This window comes from Lepisosteus platostomus, chromosome 7, assembly GCF_059453375.1.
Source record: "Lepisosteus platostomus isolate fLepPlt1 chromosome 7, fLepPlt1.hap1, whole genome shotgun sequence".
NCBI classification, from domain to species: Eukaryota; Metazoa; Chordata; class Actinopteri; order Semionotiformes; family Lepisosteidae; genus Lepisosteus; species Lepisosteus platostomus.
In genome coordinates, this window is record NC_142617.1 from 7,746,281 (window position 1) to 7,768,298 (window position 22,018).

At 34.5% G+C, this 22,018-nt stretch overlaps 1 protein-coding gene across 27 annotated transcripts in view; it reads left to right on the plus strand.

The window, feature by feature from the left end:
- dlg2 (discs, large homolog 2 (Drosophila)) overlaps positions 1-22,018 on the plus strand; it is a 277,129-nt gene that overhangs the window by 190,869 nt on the left and 64,242 nt on the right. For 19 of the 27 annotated variants that reach the window (XR_015940025.1, XR_015940024.1, XM_088639000.1 and 16 more), the window contains 6 exons: positions 283-452; positions 2,359-2,495; positions 3,004-3,148; positions 3,655-3,820; positions 9,007-9,066; positions 10,658-10,813. Coding sequence is in view for 25 of the 27 variants with exons in the window: in XM_088639000.1 (XP_088495126.1) it covers positions 283-452; positions 2,359-2,495; positions 3,004-3,148; positions 3,655-3,820; positions 9,007-9,066; positions 10,658-10,813 (834 nt within the window). In the remaining 2 variants the exon portion in view is untranslated. The remainder of the gene's footprint in view (positions 1-282; positions 453-2,358; positions 2,496-3,003; positions 3,149-3,654; positions 3,821-9,006; positions 9,067-10,657; positions 10,814-22,018) is intronic. The other 8 variants (XM_088638999.1, XM_088639006.1, XM_088639014.1 and 5 more) reach the window with 5 other exon arrangements.

A 22,018-nucleotide genomic window follows, 5' to 3' on the forward strand; every position in this document is an offset into this window, starting at 1 on the left:
TTCAATTAGAAAGGTTCTTCTACCTGGCTTTTGCGTCAGGACAAAAGAACTGTCATTGCTCACTTTCTTTCATCTGTTCTCTGTCTGATACCACTCATACTCTGTAACAGATTGTAATTGGGAACAAGGGCCCATCTGATAGGATTATGTGTCTGCCGCAGTTTGTAATCAAGACATATTTTGTTTGTTTTTTTGGTCCATCCCGGAGGCTACATCTCAGTTGGCAGAGACAGAAATGCTTGCAATGACCTTTATAACAGTGAAATTCTCCTTCTCCTTCAGAGTCAACGACTGTATCCTGCGGGTGAATGATGTAGATGTTTCTGAAGTCTCGCACAGTAAAGCCGTTGAGGCCCTTAAAGTAGCAGGATCAATTGTACGGCTTTATGTGCGCCGGCGAAGACCAATGCTGGAGACTGTAATAGAAATTAAACTCATCAAAGGACCAAAAGGTATGATATTTTAAGTGGAGGTGCGGGTGCTGCATATTTTATCATCATATAGATCCAACCTTTGTTTTTGTTTTTGACTAAAGTTTTTAAAAATGTCATTGGAAATAAGAACAAAATCCGTTTTGATTCGATTTTTTAAACAAGCAAAACAATTAAGTCATAGAGTGTGTAAACATAATCCAATAACATTACTTTAGTTTACTATAGCTTTTATTTTATTTGAATACACTATTAGTTTGAGATGATGGTCACTAAATATGCAAACGAATCACAGACTACAGGATGAAAGTTCCCAGGTGTTCTCAAGGCATTTGCAATGGATTGTATTATGGAAATTATGTAGGTTTTATCTGGTTTGGAAATTAAAGTTTTATTCTGAGGCAATCACAGGAAGAATAACTTCATTTCCCGTGCTACCTTGTTTGCTATCCAGCAGAGTCAGAATCTAATTTATTGCCCACACAGAGTGGAAATGTTTGCCCTCGCTGGGACAACAATAAAAACAATGCAATGCTGAGTACATAAAACATCCAGTGGATTTTACTAGATGTGTACAATGCATGCAAAATAAATAACAATACAGTGCAATGCAATAGAGTGCAAAAAGTGAAAGATTAAAGTGTGACAAATATACAATATATACAGTACACTGTATATGTTATGTCAATACAGTGCTCTGAATGGGCTCATACATCAGATTTTTCATGGCACACGGAACAAATGACTTCTTAATAATGTTTTCGTAGCCTTTAGTACTCAAAAACGTAGACCAGATAGTAGTTTTTCAAATTGTGATGCAGTAGGTGAGATGCAATGTATGCATTTCAGTACCTTTGCTGAGTGCTGCAAATCATACTCATATAGAGAGAGTCACTCAGTTGCAAAACAGTAATATTCATCATGAGATAAAGGAACAGGTTGTCAATTATGGCTTTATTAAAGTTTAGTTAGACAGGGCCACTGCATAAACTCGATTTCTGTATAAAATAAGTTTGATGTATAATTTTAACATAATGCTTGAATCGGAATAGTACAAATTCAAATGCATGAAAAACCCAAAACTATCCAAACCCCCAAAAAAGGATACTGTAAGTATTGTACTGTATTGAAGTAAGCCTTCAATTTAACAGACTGCACTTTAATGGATATCAGATTCAACAGAAGAAATGTATTAAAGGGGAATTATGTCTGTAAAATCAGAAATACCCTGCAGTAACCTGTTTTATTGTTCTTATAATAAAACCCAAGAATATTGGTTTTTCTAAGAAAAAAAGCATACCTAGTTAAGTAATATGTAATATTGACTATTGTCTTATGCTCTCCTCAGCTTACTGAGCTTCTTATTACAGTATGTTACTTAACTTCCTTAGCGCACAGAAGTTTGCTTAGGAACTTGTAATTAGACTTCTCTCTCCCTTTCTGGAGAACGACTAACAACCCCAAATGAGTGACAGATCTAGTCAATACAATATTGACTACTGTGCACTTGGAAGAGAATAAACAAAAACATTCTGTCCTTTTATCTGTCACTCTATTTTTTCTTAGAAGCGTCTGCAGTGGTGAAAAGCAAGCTACAGAAAGATGACTATAAGTGCAGTAGAGCAATGTGACAAATCAGTGATGTTCGGGAATTTCAAAAGAAATAGAGCAATGTGGCCAGAGATATAGTCTTTGCAGTATATTCATCTCTCTGTTTGGATAAAGCTAGATAAACACTGGTCTTGTTGCTTCTGTACAAGAGAAAACAATCATCCTAAATGCTCATGGCCGAAGTTGAAAGCAAGAAACAAATTCAGTCTTATGACTTCACTGCCTTTCTAATGTTCTTATGTCTTGGCCGTGGGAGTGAACAGGTTGATGTGATACTCTGTCTTTTCCATCTTCCTGTCATGTTGCCTGTCCCCAGGGCTGGGGTTTAGTATTGCAGGTGGGGTGGGAAACCAGCACATCCCCGGAGACAACAGCATTTATGTGACCAAAATCATTGATGGTGGAGCTGCACAGAAGGATGGGAGGTTGCAAGTCGGTGACAGGCTGCTTATGGTGAGAGATTTCCAGCTAAATGTCCATCTCAGCCACCAACAAAGGCCTCCGTGTAATGGAGGTTTTATTTTTTGTAATTATCTAGCTTATGGCAGCTGCTTGGAAGTCTGGCACACATTACAAACCAGCGCAGCAGCGCATAAAAGGAATTGAAAAGTCCATTAGGAATTGACTCATTTTCATCAAGCAGCAAATGGGCCTTTTTGTCAGAGCAAATTTAATGAAACTTTCTTTTCAAAATCGTAATACTCAGAAAGACAATAATATGAGTAATCATTAACCCTATAGGCTCTGTCTTCTCTGTAGCAGTACAGTACTCTTTTTATTTAGTTTGGATACTGTGCCTGGAGTTTAACCAGTTAAGCCTTTAAATAATTACAGACCGAGCTGTAATAATGAAATAAGCTGGCTGTGGCTGTACATACAGTAGGTACTCGATTTGTTTTTGGCCCTAAAGTATATCACAGATCATAGCTATTATATGTATAAAACACACTTTTCCTTTTAGGTGAACAACTATAGTTTGGAAGAAGTAACTCATGAGGAAGCTGTAGCCATACTGAAAAATACATCAGACGTTGTATATTTGAAGGTGGGAAAGCCAACAAGTGTTTACTTAACAGATCCTTATGGACCACCTGACATCACACATTGTGAGTATTTCATTATTGTTTGTGTTTATTATGCTGATGATGACCTTGTAGCCCGTTCTCTTATTTCAGTGGATCAGAGTTACAGAACAGTTAATATTCTCTAGGAAAGCAGTCCATCTCTCTCTGACACCACTGCATAATCACAGTAACCAGTCCAGCCCCAGGGGTCGTTTTAGCATGAGGCTGACACCTTATCCACTGTACATTCAAATGCACTCAGTTAAGGTGACACTAGGCACATATTGAGCCACCTTACCTAATGGGGAATCTGAAATCCTGTCTGACTAATGACATGTTCCAGTCTTGAGTCTTAACCTGTTCTCTGGGCAAGCATTTAAAGACCCATCTTCTCAATATATTTTAGGCATAGAGATAAAGTGGAGGAGGGTCAGATGAAGGGCTTTAATATCAATATCAATGTTATTATTATTATTATTATTATTATTATTATTATTATTATTATTATTATTATTATTATTATTATATAGCTGTCTTTGCTATTGCAGCATTCTCTCCACCAATGGAAAACCATATCTCTTCCCCTGGCAACAACGGCACTCTGGAGTACAAGTCCAGTCTTCCCCCTATTTCACCAGGGAGGTACTCCCCCCTTCCAAAACACATGCTTGGGGAAGAGGACATTAACAGGTTGGATGGTTTTTCATTTTTACGGTAATTACCTCACTTTTTTTGAGAAGAATGCTCACAGGTAGATATCCTGTTTGTACCATTGTGTCTGTGGAGGTCAAAATGTTATACCAGCGTTCCTTTCCAACAAAGATGGAAATGTTTTTGTTTTGTCTCAACACCACAATTGCCTTGTTTGTAATGTTATGTTTTCTGTGTGTCTCACTGTGTTAAGTATTTTATTCCCCAACTCAATGAAAGGCACAAGATTATTAGAACACTAGCAATAGATGCAACATGGTCTCAAGCTAAGTACAGTACATACAGTAGGACATAAAATAAGTTAAAAGAAAAAGAGTAAAAAAATAGTTTTTTTTTCTGATATCTGCCAGGGTATGAATTAAATTTAAAAGGCAGGAAAAAATAACACAAACCAACCCCAAACCAAACTTTTTTCATTGCTGAAGTTTTAGATTTTTGGAACAGATGATGTTATAAGATTATTTTTTTTTTCATTTTCTGGCTGCATACTCATATCTGAGTGTTGCTGATAAGCAATAATGTGTTTTTTCTCTATATGAAAGTGTCAATTTCGTAAGGCTGGCTGAGAAGCCTGCTGACTCTCGTGGAAATTCTCTTTTCAGTTTGTTTCACTGTTTGCAGAAGGTTGCAGGTATCTCTGAAGGTTTTTCTCAGCACTGTAGTCTTTAATCCTTTTAAAAATTTTATTTTTTTACAATGTATTTTAAAAACATTTAGGCTTTTAAGATTTGCTCTCTAGATGCACTAACAGTTGCCTTTTGCATTAGACTAGATAACTTTATACATTATTGTGTTTTATGTTACAAACTCTTATATAAGGATACAGTTATTATAGAGGAAATTTAACTTCTAAAATGTCCTACTGTATGTGTCACACCTGAAGAAGGCTCCACAGCCGAAATGTTGTGTTTCTTTTCTTTTCAGCATGGAATAGACCTTTTCTTGTTCCTTTTTAAGAGTTGGTCTTCAACTAACAATTGTCCTATCAGAATAGCAAAATTGTTGAGAAGAACAGATATAGAAATGCATCACCTTAGTTGAAAGTTAGGCTTCATGCTGGGGTTCATGGAATGATTGTAGGGATCAAATGATTACAAGGATCCAATTATCCAATATAATCCATAATTATCCAATTTAAAGCTGCCTACAGATACAGTACATGAATCATAAGCCCACTCAGAGGAAAGTATGTTTGAATAAAATAAAAAAATCTGAAAGTGTTGTATCTCCAAGGTAATAAAATATTAAGAACATTATTATGATTTTAATATGTGAAAATGTCATCACTTTCAGTCTTTGCTAATCTCCTGCTGGGCAATAGCTTTCCCAAGATTTTCTTGTGTCCCGACAATGAACGATTCATTATTAAAAGGAAAGTGCTGCATACAAAAAAGCACACTTCAGTGTTTTACTGCATATTCGTAGAAGTAAAAGGGATTCTTTGCCTGCAGGTTGGAGTTTAGCAGACTTAGGCATCTTGCCAAACTGGTCTCTCCCTGATCTCCAGCATATCTGTTTATTAGTCTGGGCATTGATTGATGGCACTGCCAACTTCAGATCATATTTTCTGTGGATTGAAAATGTAATACTTCATAAAGCCTATATAAGCTTAGAATATCAGAATAAAAATAATGTCAAATGTATGCTGATAACATAAGAACATAAGTTACAAATGAGAGGAGGCAAATAAGCAAATATAACTTTTTTGGTAACTAGGAGCTAATTTATCATATCAATATCATTCTGCCAATTCTTGAAAGAAGCAGCCAGGACATTAGCTTCAACGATGTACAGTAGCAAGGTAGATTATTCCAGAATTGACAGATTGGCAATAAATGAATACTAAAAGTGCAAATACTGCTTAGTTTTCACTGTTGAAGCTAATTCATGATGGATTTTTATTAAAGAGTTACATTTAGTGTGGCTGTTGTAGAAAAAAATCACTGCAAACATCAATATAAAGCTAGTAAATTAACCACAAGCACAAAGTTCAGAAAATGACCCCTTTATGAGGGAAGGATTATGGACAGTCATTGTCTTTTCCAAGAGGTTTATTTAGCCTAGGTGTTATGGATAGTCTGACCTCAAAAATTAATCTTCTAATCCATTATATGGCTATATTTTATGTAACACAGCTAGACTTTCTGCTGTTGAAATGTAATCCAGTAAATAGCAGTCAGGACAATGTTTTTTTTTTACTTTGCACATACTATGTAGTATTTGGTTGTGTTAAAATAAAGAAATGAATACTTTCATGAGAATGTAATTTTTGCATAAAATACATTGGTCTGTGAATGTGTTATTACAGCACATAGGAACTTAAATCCTTCTTTTTATAACTGTTGTAAGAACTGACAAGATTACAGATGAAATCTTGCACAAGTATAACTCTATACGATTTCTATACTATTTCTTATCAGCTGTCCTTGATTGCTTTTTTCTAAGAACATTATTGTAGATGTTAGGGAATAAAATACATTGGATGAGATTGGATGAGATTGGAATTATGTTTCTCTTTTGACCGAATTTAACCTAAGAAAATGACTAGTCATCCAATTTTTAATTTCAGCATAGCCTGAGGATAGATTGTTTATGGAAGAGGAGTCATGGAGTTTCATAGACAAATACAGTTGTGTGTCGTCAGCATTAAATTGAATATACCGTATGTTATTATTCTTTCACTTTGGTTCTTTCAGTTGATTTATACTTATTTCACCTTACGATGCTGCTCTATCAATTTAGGATTTGTTCACAACAGATTTATTAAATATCCAACTTCTTTTCATGCATTTTGTTATTTAAGTCTGACATTTATATATAATTAATATATTATAAATTTATGTTAGATTTCAATTCATATATATAAACACCAGTTGTAGCCCTTACAAATGTTTTTAATGTTCTAAATATTGCTTTTCATCTTTTTAGTACAGAGAATCTAGGCTCAATCCAAACTTAAAATAGAGCTTTTAACTTTTCATGTGCTGCTTGCATTAGCTCATCTATTTTGTATGAACTTCTTGTTTCATTTTTATAGGCTTTTTTTATTAAACACTAAATGACACAAAGGAATAGAAACATTGGTAATATATTTTCATTGATATCATTTAAGTTTTATTTCACCTTCTAATTGTCTGCAACATTTGAAATTATTTTTACATATGTTATATTTGTGATATGCGAGAATATTACAAATAATTTTTGGAATTGTGGCAATATACAATATAGGCAATACACACTTGTTAACTATCAGTGCATAAGAGTGTGGTCTGAATTATATTTTAGTTGAACTGAACTTTATGTAAGGGGTGTGAAATGCTTTTTCTATCGTTACATTACATCTGGGAGACAGATACAGCATCATTTGAAAAGTCCTCTTTGACAAGAAATGGATCCTGATCATTTCCTGGTTCCATCTTCAAAGTAAAATTGCTTTTTAAATGTAGCTGAATCAATCTGAATGCATTACATCACCGGATGCTTAGTTTCTTTTCTCAATCTTGTTATCTTGAACCTTCTGCTTAAGGGAAGCTAGTGCTCAGTGACAGCGTCAGTGCTGTGTATGGAACATTTGACCTCCTCCGTGTCTTTCTGCAGAAAACACTACACTTGATTTCACTTTACAGTGTTTTATTGAGACATGGCAGAAAAATACAGTATCTATGAATACAAAGCTTGAGGGAGAATGTCTTTCTTATTCAGAATGACACTGTGCAGACACGTTTGACTTCCTCTTAAAAAACACACTACTAAAAGGAGCTTTTTCTGTTGTCTTTAGCTGTATAGCTTTTTATTTTAGTTATTATTATTTGATGAAAATGGTGAAATATGAAGAGAAAATCATGACAGTAAATTCAGCTCCATGAAGAAACTAAATCTTTAAAAAAATAATTGTACAAATAAGAATTTTTATTTATACAGTCTTCTAGCATAAACTTTAGTTATGAGGTGAATAATGATAGCTTTAAACTATCAAGCAATGCAAAAGCCATTGGTACTTAATATCAGCTTGCTTTGTACTCATGTACACTAGTACTGTGTGTTGTTGATGTTTGGTGCTTTTGTCATTTTTAATAAAAGCCTTACTTGAGTTCAACTTAACGTCAGCCAAACATAAAAAAAATGTACGTTAAGGACTTTTTAATACTTTATATTTTGTGTATTGTGCTGTTTTGTTCACTGCCTAGATTGACTGTATCATTTTAGACAGCTCTATTCAGCCTTTCTGGTTCAGGCCTTACCTCTTTGGCCAGCTTTCATATGTCTTTGTGACCTAAAAGTAAATGAGCTATGGAGGCATTGTGTGCCATTCGTTCGCTTCAGGTCACTGTAAATAAACTGTGTAGTGGAGTGAGTACAAGAAAGGAACTGCTGCTCATACTGCAGGAAGCTCGGGGCAAAACAGAAATTAAGAAACATAATCTGTCCACAGCTAGGCATATCCACCTAACCATGTGTATTTGCTTGATTCTCAAAATATTGCAAACACAATTGATCTCCAATATCCTCCAAAACACGATGTAAAACAGGAGAAGTGGTTCACTGTGCAGCAAATTAAGACTATGGCTTTGATTTAGCTTAGTGAGTGAACAGCAGCATGTTTAATTCAGCATGCTATCTATTCAATCAGCCACAGGCCTACACAATAATTCCAGACAAATTAAATCCTGTACATACTCCAGTAATAATAAATACTGCAAGAAGCCACATGCATCTTAATTATTTGCATTTGAGATTACTCATCCTATGGATAGTTTTCAAGTTTAATTTACTGTATTTTACAGCTTCAGCTTCAGACATTTTTGTGGGGGTAATGTCACCACTTTTATGAGCGAGCTTCTTAATTCAGATGTATTGCACATTCTAATTTTTTTCCTTATCATCATTTTGTATTGAAATACGAGTAAGGGCTTTGTGGGGAAAGTTTATTTCTGTGAGATGATGTTTTGTCCATGCTTCCTAGTTAGATGTGGTCTGTCAAATGGTGTTGGAACATATTGTCATGTTCATTCTTTGTGGGTTGTCCAGAAACTCTCTTTCCATCCTTTTCAGTTTTGCCTGTTGTCTCAGCTGTGACCTTTTAAAAATACACATTTTTTCGAAATGTCTATACTTGCAAACTTTTATATTTATTTGTTCTACAGCACATAGTTTTAGCTGTTTTATTGATTTGACTTTTTTCCAATTAGAAATGCCTCATTAGATGATGGTGAAAGTCACAAGTTCGAATCCCAGCACTTCCAGTTGAGGTGAGAATCCACGCAGCAGGGCTGTGTGACAGGTTTATGGTGACAGTGCTAAGATTTCTTTATTCTGCATGAGCTGGGTGTTACCCCTTGGGAAATATAACAGTGAAGCACCACTTTTGCCATTGAAGTAAGAGAAAGATGAAAAACAGAAATTAGCAAAAAGAAAAACTAATTTCTGCAATTTTAGCAGTATCGAGTTGTCTCTATTACACATTATTATAAGTTGACTGAAAATATTGCAACAGCCGCAACATCATTTTTTTTCATTCATCTAAAAAATCTGATTTAACCGTTAAAGGATGTACTTTTAAACACAATTTTTCTTCTTTGCTAAGCTCTTGAGTGTTGGTGCAATGAGGTGGGAGTTGGGAAAAAGGGTTATTGGAAGCAAAAGTGATTATGAATAGAAACATAACTCTACTGGCTCCTTATGGATGTCACAGTGTTTCAAAGTCACAGAATGCTTTAGGTTTTGAGTTGAAAAATCCTTGTTTTGTCTCAGCCTTTTCTTCATTTTACAACGTCAAAGGTCACAGGTTTACTCGGCTTTTATTTTTAACAATGAGAAAAAAAAGGAAACATACTGTAACAATGACTAACATAATTTAAAGCCAAGCAGAACTTTCTGTCTGAGATGTCACAACTAAAAATGATTAATTTCCAAAGTCAGGTGAGAAAAATGTAAATTAAAAATTAAAAAAAGCTAGACTTTGAACCCTAAGTGAGTTTTCTTCTTTTATACTTGAATGTGTTCTTCGCCACAAAGAACTGGACTGAACCATGATTGAACTTTGATGGGCTTTCATTAGAAATAAGACTAAGCATCTGAGATTTTTTTCAAAACAAAAAATGGGGTGGAGTGGTGGCTCTGTGGCTAAGGATCTGCACCTGTGGCTGGAAGGTTGCCAGTTCAAATCCTGCAGCTGGCAGAGGGATCCTACCCTGAGCAAGGCCCTTAACCCCAACTGCTTCAGGGGTGCTGTACAATAGCTGACCCTGTACTCTGACCCCAGGCTTCTCTCCTTGTCTGTTTGTCTCATGGAGAGCAAGCTGGGGTATGCAAAAAGACAAATTCCTAATGCAAGAAATTGTATAGGGCTAATAAAGTGATGTTGTTGTTGTAATACTGTAATACCTTGAAAAATGATTCTGTTCTGTATACAGTATACGGTCATTCTGTTTTTTTTTACATGAGTGTTTTTCAGTCTCTGAAATCAAGAATTCAATCTGCAGTCCATACAAGCCTGTTCAAGCAACCATCACTGGAGTGTCATGTACAGTTACTATATGTTATGCTTCTTCTTCACATTTGTATTACATACTGTACTAAGCACTACTTTAATAGTGGTAAAAACATAATGTAATTACATTTAATAACAAAATACTGTTTACAGTCAGTAGCAATGCAATATATTGTATAAGAAGGAATGTTTTACTGTTTAGGGCTTTTAGGGTGGTTATTCGCATAACGTACTGTAAATTGCTTATTTGTATTCATCTTTCACTTTTGTATTCAGCGACAAAATACTATTTTTTTTTTTTTACTCTCTGTCTTTAACTCCTTTCTTTGCTCTTGTTTCTGTATCACCAGGCCACCTGAGCCAGTTTACAGCACTGTGAACAAACTGTGTGACAAACCACCTTCTCCCCGCCACTATTCCCCTGTTGAATGTGATAAAAGCCTCCTCCACTCAATTCCTTTCCCTCACTATCACATAGGCCTCCTCCCTGACTCTGAGATCACCAGGTACAAACACATCTCTGCATGCTGCCTGTGTCTCTTAGAGTTGATATACAGTACCTATGCACCTCTGGCTGGCACTGTGCATGAGTGCATGTGTGTAGGTGCTCGTGCTGGTTTTTATGTTTGTGATATTATTTGCCTTTTGGTGGTTTTATTGTCATTTGTGCTCAAAACATTTGACTGTTTGATTTTTCGGTGGCAGCATTTAAAGGGCTAATGGTTTATAAGTAAGTTGTTGACGTTCAATTTATGGTTTTCTACTATAATTCACATTAACCATTGGTTTCTTTTCCAATAATTTGCCTCACGCTCTCTGCACAAAATACACCTTTATTTCTTTAAAGAAAATCCATGTCTTTCGTACAGCTTGCTTTCAGCATCTTTACTGCGCTGCCTGAGCATTATATTATTGGTTTTGTGACTGTGAGGTTTTTTAGTGTGTAATGTGATTGTGGTCTTTTTCTGAGTTGTATGATTACTCTATTTGCCAGAAGAAATCTACCTTCTGCTTTATGATTTTATTGTGGTTTAAAGCATCTTGCTGTAGCATTATTGCACAAAACATTTTACAGAATTGTTTATTCAGTAAAAGATTTACTATAGCCATATAGTATAGTTGGGAAAGATTGCAATTTTATCTGCTGAAAAAAACATTTAGTGAGTTCTAAAAAGGCCTTATTTTCTATTTAGATATTAATTTATTTAACTAGCAGGTAATGGTTGATTAGGTTGAATCGAAATTTCAAGTATTTCTTTCTAAGAATTATAAAACTTGAATTTTAACATAATGAATTGTCAGCTTCTTAATCACCTTTCATGGAAATAAATCCATTTAAATTCAGCACATTAATTACCAAAACACAGTACAAATGTTTACAATTTATTGACAGGTTAACACGCTTTTCTTATTGTGAGAAGAATGCATTCATTTTTTAAAAGGAATATTAAAAATTCAATTTATAACAAGGTCCTTTGTTGCTTATTAGTTTTATTTCTAGTTTTGGTATGAATTATTTATAAGTGGTCTGTGTTAATCAAAACTGCATGCTTAATCATTTTTGAGCAGGATACATACTGTATATGCTTATTTATGATTTAAATAAAAGTTTGCACACAATTACCTGTACTGTGTTTTCAACATGAATAAGTCATAAGAAAGCAGCTCATACTGTATATCTAGCTCTGTAAAACAAAGAGTAATTTGTACCCCTGGGTGTACAGCTTGCAAGTTCATTCCTTTATGCAACATCTCAATCCGATCACGTTTACCGCTTGTGGACTTTTCCCTCTACTCACTAATTAATACATTGTTAATTATATTTTAAAATATCACTGTCGTTCGATCATTTTTTTCCTGTAATAACCGCGAGGGGTATTTTATACTCATTTATATTATCATTGCACATTGCTTTACACTTTGGGAGTAATTGATTAGTACACAAGTAAATACTGCAGTACAGTCTCCTGGACCAATGTTCAATGGTTCTGATGTGTGTCACACAGTGAGTTTTTTAATATTAAAGAAATTGCTCATTATCTTCACTACTGTTAGTATCACCAACACTAGTATTACTCCTAACTTTATTAATTATTCTAAAACAAAAAACAGTGAAGCAAATAGAATATAAATATTGACACATTGACAGGTTAATGTAGTCAGTCCCCATATTCTCAGTTTTGGTTTGAAAAATATTTTAGTAAATTCTCTTCTTAATCTCTGTCAGCTCTGAGCCCAAGAGCCTGGATACAATTTTGATAAGGTGTATTTTGTTAGTGCCAGCAGGGTATTCGCAAGTTTGTATTAACACTTCAAGGACAATTCAATTTATCATTACAATAGGGCACTGTAAAGTAGCAGAGACAGATCATCTTTACTCAAATGAACAATTTAACAAAATGCATTTATATATTTTCAACAATCTATAAACTGGCATTTTAGGACTGAATGATTCAATTTGGTAGTTAATAGATTACGACTTAGTTTCCCCTTAAGAAAGGAAATAACGCACAAAACAAAAGAGAGTAACACAATTATTAACACAATCCATTATAGATTATAGATTAAACAGTTACAAAACAAAAGAAAATAATGAAATTCAGATGGTAAGTTTCCCAAAATGCTTGTTTTTTACAAGTAAATAAAATCTGACTTTTACCATATTTTCAACACTTCTAGACCAAAACTGTTTTAATTTTTTAAAGTGCTGTCATCTGTTTTATCATCGCTTCCTTTCAACAACTAAAATGAGGTTTAGTGGAGCCAGTTGGAAAATCAAATCAAAAATTGAAGTGAGTATTATTAAGGAAAATGCTTCAAAGGTCTGTGTCCTAAAAATGAAAAGAAATCCAATACTCTTGAATAATTTAAATCAACAGTTCGCTTTTTTCAGTTCCTCTAATGAAAATCACATCGTAGTATTGGTAAGGTGGGTCTTTTTTAAAGAAAGGATCGTACTGCATATAATGTAATGCATAGTTTTATTTTGAAAGAACCATCTTAATTTGGAGGAGAGATATCTTGCTACTAAACATCAAGGGATTATTTATCCAATATACTGGACTTAAAATATTGCACAATTAGAATTGAAACCTTGCATTCATGTGCTTTGAACTCCCCTGAGGCAATGGCTTCAGTAAAAAGTCCTCGTACTTTTTCCCTCTTTTTTTATTTCACAATTAAAAATGCTTTGGTTTTGTAAATAGTTTGCTCCAGTGAACTGTGAAATAATCAGACCAAAGCTTGTCTCCTTAACCTTTTTTTCACACTACAAAGGTTTAAAGAAAACCTCAGTGTTGGGGATTGTTTTTTTTCTCTTTTCTCCACACCTAAGGTTAGCTGTAAGTAACAATAATTAGAAGTTTGTGGAAGCGAGCATACAGTATTGTGGGCTAGCCTGCAATGACATAATTTAAATGCACTGTTCTTTGATATTCTTTACAAGATTTGTTTTTATCCCCAGCGCTTATACAGTTCCCCTATTTATTTTGTAGTACTACTTACTGTATCTCTGAGATTAGCCATATAAAAACCTATCTGACAATGTTAATGCGGATATTTTAAGATACTGTATAACACTGTGCTCAAAATGAATAGTGTGCAATGATGGAAACATGAGTCAGTAGGTACAGTACTGTAGGTGTTATACATAGCAGTAGTAGTTTAGATGATTGCATGATTAAATGTGTTAGCTGTACAGTATGTGAAGAAACAATGGGTTTTTCAATACAGCCCTCATTTATTCAAGTTGTATGGTGAAAATAGTTTTCACAGTATTTTGAATTACTGCTGTCGACACCTGTTCTAAGCCAGTTCAAATCTGTTTGGATGTGTCATTCCTTATTGAATGAACATTTGTCTGAAACTGTTAAAGCAGGTTTTAAAGAGATGAGATACTGTGTCCTGTTGTGGTGTATACAATATATGTTTCTTGCATTATGTTTTTTACTGTAAATCCATGTGTATATAAAGACTAAAAACATTTATAGTGCAAATGCCTCAGAGTGCTATACTGTATACTGTATTACATGAAACAGGCATTCACACTAAACGGATGATGAGGTGGACCAGTATGCACTTTTCCCTCTGGAACAGAATTTCCAAACTAGTTCTCCAGTAGGATGACTGGGGATACTGTTCTATAATACATTCAGATAAGACCTCAAACTGAGATCATGACTATTTAGTCATTAAAATTCACCATCGAAAGGGTAACATTTTCCCTTAATTCAATTGCCAAATTAATTGGTCACTTCTCAAGATGACCAGCTGTATAGCGGAACTGCTGGTGTCTGTTGATTGCCATGCGTTACCTGAGTGGTTACAAGGTAATGCTCAAAGCAGTGGAAGGTAAACTTTTTGTGCTAAAGAGTGTTAACAAAAGTAGATAAAGTGTTTCATGTACTAAAAGCACTCAAGGTTAATAAATCTCCAGGGCCTGATGGTGTCTTCCCAATTATATTAGAGGAAATAAGAGATTGTATTTCGAAACCATTGACACAACTCTTCCAATAGTCACTCAAGACAGGAGTAGAGCCCAGGGATTGGAAAAATGCTATTATACCAATAGTTCTATTACATGCACAATTATGTAACCAATTATTTGAACTAAACTAGATTTTCACCTACTGTATCTGGAAATATTATCCTAGGAAAAGATGTACTGTATTTAGATTTTCAAAAAGCTTTTAAAAAAGTGTCTCATAAATGATTGATGATCAAATGACAGGTAGATGGCATTTAAAGTACATTTGGAGTGTTTGGATTGAGAATTGGTTTAAGAAAACAAATGTTAGTAATAGAATTGTTTCAATTTGTATGGTGAAAGTATTTTTCACAGATAAGGGGATAATACTCAAATTAAGGCGAATTTATATAACTGATTCTGGTATATGTAATAAATTAATCAAGTTTGATACCAACAAGATACCAAATTAGGAGGCCTAGCAAACACCATAGAAACTACAAAGGAAATTCTACATAAAATTATAGATAAAGTACTGAAGAAACACCTAGAAGAGATAATTTAATGTATAAAAGAGCAGGGTTTTTGCAGGCAGGTGGTAAAAATAGAAACTAAAAATACAGAAAGGGAAATGCTGAGCTAGAAGAGGCTACATATAAAAAGACCTAGCTGTTAATTTTGACACATCATTTATATATTCTAGATAATTTGGCCAGGCAACTAAAATATAGTATACAGTAGTTACAAGCATATAATTTAAATCAAGGAATGTTACAGTACATTAAAAGTTTATAATGCACTTATAAGGCCTAATTTACAGTAGAACATTGAGTACAATTTTGGTCATCATGCTATAGAAAAGAAGCATGCCAGAGCAGATCAGATAGATACAATACATTTCAGGGCTTTACAGAACAATCTGTACTGATAGGCTGGAGGAAATTAACCTTTTTAGTCTTAAACAAAGAAGATTATGAGTGGACATGATACAAGTATCCAAAGTATTCTCAAAGCTGCTGACCAAACCCAGCAGATTTCTTCACAACAAACAGTAAAGCATGAACTGGAAAGCATAAGTTGAAACTGCATGGAAGTGCATTTAAACATGAGAACAGTAGGAACTGTGAGATTATGGAACACGGCTGTTTTTGCAAGTCCAGAAGAGCTTTACGGCCTAGTCTTGTTTAGAACATTTCTTATGCTGCATCCTGTTTTATTTCCATAATGTGACTTAGAATCCGTTTGGATAAAAGGCACCATATAAATAAAAATGCAAGGGATAATTAATTATTATTGAACCCTATCTTGTATTTCAGTTTCTCAACAACATTTAGAGTTAGTCAGAGCAATTCGTAAATGTTCAGTCAATATTAAAAGAAACATTTTATATACCTACTGCAGCATTAATAGAATATCAGAACACAACGTTTTGGCCGTGGTGCCTTCTTCAGGCGTGGAGGCACACCTGAAGACGACTCCACGGCTGAAACGCTGTGTTCTCTTTCTTCTTTTTTTCAGCATGGAATAAACTTGTTCCTTTGCAGCCTACGCATGCTGAAGCAGCTACCAACCTGAATTAATAGAATATACTGTATGCTGTAACAAGACAACCTTTCAAGCATTTTAAAATATTTTGACTGAGCTGACATACTCTAAGGTTGTATTGAAAGAGACAGTTAGCAGAAAGTTAGAAGCATCACATTTGCTTTTTGTAAGAAACATAGAACGCATGAAGCATCTCTAAAATGGAAAAGTAAAATTTTTAGACTATTAAAGTGCAGCATATATTTTGCAGTTTTAAATGCCTCTGGTTACTTAGGAACGAGAATAGATTACCGTTCTTAATAAATGATGTGCTCTTGTAACCTGCTCTTCGATTTAAATAAAGTGCTCTGTCTACTATAGCTGAGTATTGAATAGACCCCTGTGAAGTTGAAAGCTTCCTCTGCATGAAGCATAAGGACCACAGGGGAGAAAAGAGTGCTGCAAACCCAGTTTGTAAAGTAATATACATTAGTAACGGTTCCCCTCATTTCAAATTGAAGGAAAGGTTGTTAGGAATGAAATGTCATACTAGAATGAAAGGGAACTTTCTTTTTAAACAACTGCTGAGTGGGGAAATAAGAAAATATCATGTTACTTGTTTTTTAAGGAATATACATACTTCAAACCAGCATATCACATTGAAGAATGAAAGAGCACTCAGCATGCATAATGAAATCGTTAATGGCTGATCAAGATTTCCCAGAACAGCACTTAGCATTACATATCACACATAGCAAAAAGGGATATGTTGAATAAAAAAGAGATTTATTTATCTTTTTTAATAACAATATACAATTGATTTATTGGTTTGCTGTTATTGCTCATTCATTCATCAAGCCTCAAATGAATGGAATCCAGCTGGAGAGTATCTAAACTAATGAGAATGCTCTTTGCCAAAAAAAACCAAAACAAAGTAATGCTTAGTTTTGATCAGCTGCAGTCTCCATCTGACTGCAGTATTCATGATTGAAATTCTAAAATATCCTAATGGAAAAAAGGCTCATACTGTACATGCTGGCCTTCTGTCTTACCAAGAACTGTGAGATGAATTAAAAGAATACAAATGGATGAAACTACAGTATATCGACTGAATGTTGATAACCATTAATATAGGACCAATAATTATAGGGTGGGACAAGGTGTATCCACCTATTGGAAAAATTAACAAACCTGGGCACTTAAGTTTTTTATTCTGTGCAAAATGTTATACTGTTATAATGTTATACTGTACGTTATAACTGTGGTATGATGGTTAACTTAACAGGAGGTTATTATTAAAGCTAAGAGACTGCAGATTAGCTCAGCAGAGGTTGATTGAATATGTATGATGCCATTTTCTTCCAGTTCAGTGGTTGTATTCTGGACTGGGTAAGTAAAGATCTACGCATCAAAACTGAAATTACTGAGAGAAGCCTTATAAAATGGGTTTTACAGAGATCTTGGCTTTTGATTGTACAGTATAGTATATTATAGACCGTTCTGAATGTAACACATTAGATTACTTTAATAGTTGTGTACAAGAAAGGATCAGTTGGCTTCTTCAAAGTGCAAGGTTTTAATATTATCATAAGATGCTTTATTATATTGTTGATTATTAATGATGTTTATGTACAAATGTTGTTCTTTTAACATACATTGCATGCAGATACAAATTAGACAACTCCCTTATCATGTTTCTTATTTTAATGAGAGTTGTTACTATAATTCTTAGGATATTTAAAGCTTTAATACTGAGTTAGAAATATCAGGGTCTTAGTAGCAGTAGGGATTTAGTGATATCTAAGTACTAATTTGACTGACACTTGCAAAAGTACACAAAAAAGAATTAAACCAGATTCAAAGGGTATATATAGAGTAGGACTTTATATCAAATGCTGGGGATAAATCATTGCTCCACATCTGCACAATGATATGCAAAGAATAGAAATCTATAAAATAATTATAAATAGTTTTTTTTTATTTATGTCTTACAAATTAAATTTAAAGTGCATTGACAATCTTAAGCCACATCTTTATCAGAAATGAATTTATTGTACAATATATATATTAATGTTTCCAGGATGTTGCTGCTGTTTGACAGAATTTGTTGTTATTGCAACTTAATACATGGTACTGTACAGTACTGTATGTCTAGATGAGAGAAATGTAATGTTTGTTAAATGGATACGTATTTATCACATTCACCCCCAACATATCTTTTTATATTTTTCCTGGCTCTGGTGTGAATTTTCTTTATTTTTGTTTTTCTACTCACAGCAATATTCTTTTATTGTTTAAGTGCCTTTTTAATAGTAATGACAGGCTAAACATCACACAGATCATCAGTCAATACAGCAGTCCTAACCATACCATTAAACAAGGCTTTTAGTGATGTAGTGAGACCCTCCTTCTTCTACTCTGAAACAGTACAGTAGGTATTGAGTTTTTCTTCCCCATTTACTCTTTATAGGAAAATGAATAAGGAGAGGCTTTTGGTTTTTAATAACAGTGCTATGTTGGTCAATAAGATTCCAGTGTCATGGAGAATAAAACCTGTGGCACTGTTCTCCTCTGAGCACTTTATAATTCCTGTAGGACCTTTCACCATAATATATTCACCATATTGAGTCAGGTGACTTCTGAGGTACTGTATGTGGGAGCTGATGCATTTGATACCTTTTTTGTCACCTGATTCAGTAGTGTAATTACAGATTGATACAGTACAGTAGCATAGTACTGCATTTATTTACAGTATTTTTTGTCCAGTAACACTTTATTGCTTATTTTGTGTCTTGGCTGCTTTTAACGTTTTAATAAGTCAAGCAGTCCCTTACCAGTTCAGCTGAGTGTACAAAGAACATCTAAAGTACAGAGCTTTTGATGGATGCCTGACAGACTTGAGTAAAGCACAATAAAAAGGTAATAACCTAGACTTGGGAGGATTCTCTCATCTAAATTCTGTGCCTTCGCTACAACTTTGAAAACTCATGCAATCACAAAAAAAGAGAGGAGTGGGGAGAGTCATTAGATTGGACCCTGACCCGTGGTGCTAACTCCCATCTTGCTATCACAGAATGATGTGATTGAAATGAACAGCAATAAGGGAGCCATGGCAGGAAATGTATAATTTGCAATACATTCAGACATATTTAGATCTATCTGTGGCATGTTTTATACTATTTGTATTGTAAAAACATACCTAAATTATAATTAAAGTAAAAAAAAACAATGGAGGTGGTTTGGGAGAGTATTAGACTGGATATTATCTTGGAATAGTTTTGCTTCCAAGGGTAGTTGTGTGCCATTTGAAATTGTTTTGTGTAGAAAGTGTTTGGAATTTGGAGATAGAATAAGATTTTCCCTTAATTTTAAATGTATTGAAGTGTTTTAATTGCATCTAGCCTACTTCATCATTTTGGTGAAGTTCCTAAATAGGTAAAACATTGAGTTAGAAGTACTGTAATGATGATATTGCAGATGCTTGCCGATTCAAGTTATTTTTCCCTCCACAGTGTCTAGTAACTGTAGACCCTGGCAGATAAATTATACTACCTTTCTTTCACTTAGATCCAGCTGGTTACTGACCCGACATCAGAAAGAATGTAAATCATTAGGAACCAAAATGACTAAATGCAAATGGACAGTCGTGCACAGCTGATTTATGAGTGTGGTTAAAGCAATCCATCTGGCTTTCGCTGTTAGAAGGTCCATTCTAACTGCTAAAAAACAGGAGCTCTGCTGTGTTGCATGCAGATAGATGCCTTTCTTTTCCCAACCCAGATGCCAGCATTTACCAAACCAAGTTAATTAAATTCTGTGAAAACAGCAGCATGCCTAACATTCATCACACCTTATTAACCCCCGACTCTCTGGGTAAATGCACTTTACTTGCATATTTTCGTCATTAGCAACTGTCAGAAGCAGAACAAATGCACGCATTTATAAAAAGTATATACTGTATATATAGTGGAGGTGGTACCATCTAGTGGTGAGGAGAGCAGCAGACAGAACTGGAGCGGCCCTTCTGTGAAACTGACTCCCATTAATGAGGTGTACCGTTGCTCAGCAAGCAGCTACTGTAGCAATAAACTGCCCCTTCCCAGGCAGTACCAATCCTCTCTGGGTCAGGAATGACCAAGCAGAGCCTAGCCACACAGAATAAAAGCAGTCAGCACAATATACATCGAATGGCAAATACTGTATCAAATGGCACCATTAATCCATTTCTTTGCACTCAACAAAAGGAATTAGCATACACGACACAGATTAACAGAGCTACACAGTAGTAGTGGAAATATGAGTCAAATTTACTTATATATATATTATCAACAGCATACTCTGTGTATACAGTATATAATCAAGATCAACATCTACCTTGATCTTGTAGGATCTCTAAAGCTAAACTGTGCCTGGACAGTACTGGGATTAGCATTAGCAGGTGATTATGATGTAATTAGAATAATTGGAAGTTGGTTTAAAAATCAATAGGATGATGAATATTAGTGGATTCACAGCACTCTGAAAAGACAGGAAAGATGGGATAGTTGCAGGGATAGCACCATGCATCAGATTATTCGGATGAAGGAGGTTAACCCACAAGAATCTTCCATGTTCTCTAAATGTTGGTCAGACTTCTAAATAACATGCAAAGAGCATAGTGTCAGTGCAAATGGACACAATCAAATATTAATGCTATTAAATAGAATTAAATCAGGGTTGTAAATGTAAAGGAAGATACATTAATAATGAGAGATTTTAATGTTCCTCATATAGATTGGGAAAGATCATCAAAGATGTCAGCATCTGAAACTGAATCTCAATTTCTCAGTTTTTCAGGACAAATACATGAAGAAATACCAGGATTCACCCACTAATTTCAGAAATGAAGACAGAGTGAAGAAAATGGCGCTCAGAGAATTATTAAGGAACTCTGATCCTAATATAGTGTTTTTTGAAGTACAGTATACAGCATTTTGAAACTGTGTAGGTAGCCCAAAACAAATTATTAAAATTTCAGGAAAGCAGACTATGAACGATAGGTCAGGATAAAGATGGGATCAGTGGAGAATGGCTGGCAGCTGCTTAATAAGGTTCTGCTTGAACCACAGAATAGACTCATTCCAAGAGTAAACAAATCCAATACTAGAAAGCAGTGGTCGAAATGATTTGATACATTGATCATGAATAATATAAGAAAGAAATAGCTTTATAAATTAAAACAATATAATCCACTTGAGGAAATGGGGCACAGTATAATGAATTACAAGCACAGGTAAAAATGTGAGAGGAGAAAGAATATTACTACAGTAAAAGGATGAAGTAAAGAGTCTCACAGATCACATTGGACACTGTTAGACAATGAAAGGGAAATGACTGATGGAAGTTCTTAACTGAAATTTGGAGGGATAAGAAAAGAGAAAGCCAGTTACACACTGCTTTTTTAAATCACAATCCTTACTGACTTAGTGCTATTTATATACTGTTTACAGGTTGTTTATTTCATTCTATGTGTGGGCTGTGGTCCAAACAACAAAGTACGAAGAGAGATATTTGCATAATTGCTTAATGTCTTGCAGTGCTTAATTGCTGGCACATTTATTTTAATTTTCTACTTGAGGTTTTAGGAGTCTGATACATTGTCATCCCCACCTGTGTCTATTCATCATAAAGAGAGGGAATTTATAATTATCAAGTAGAGGAGGGATGGCATAAAGTTATGCAT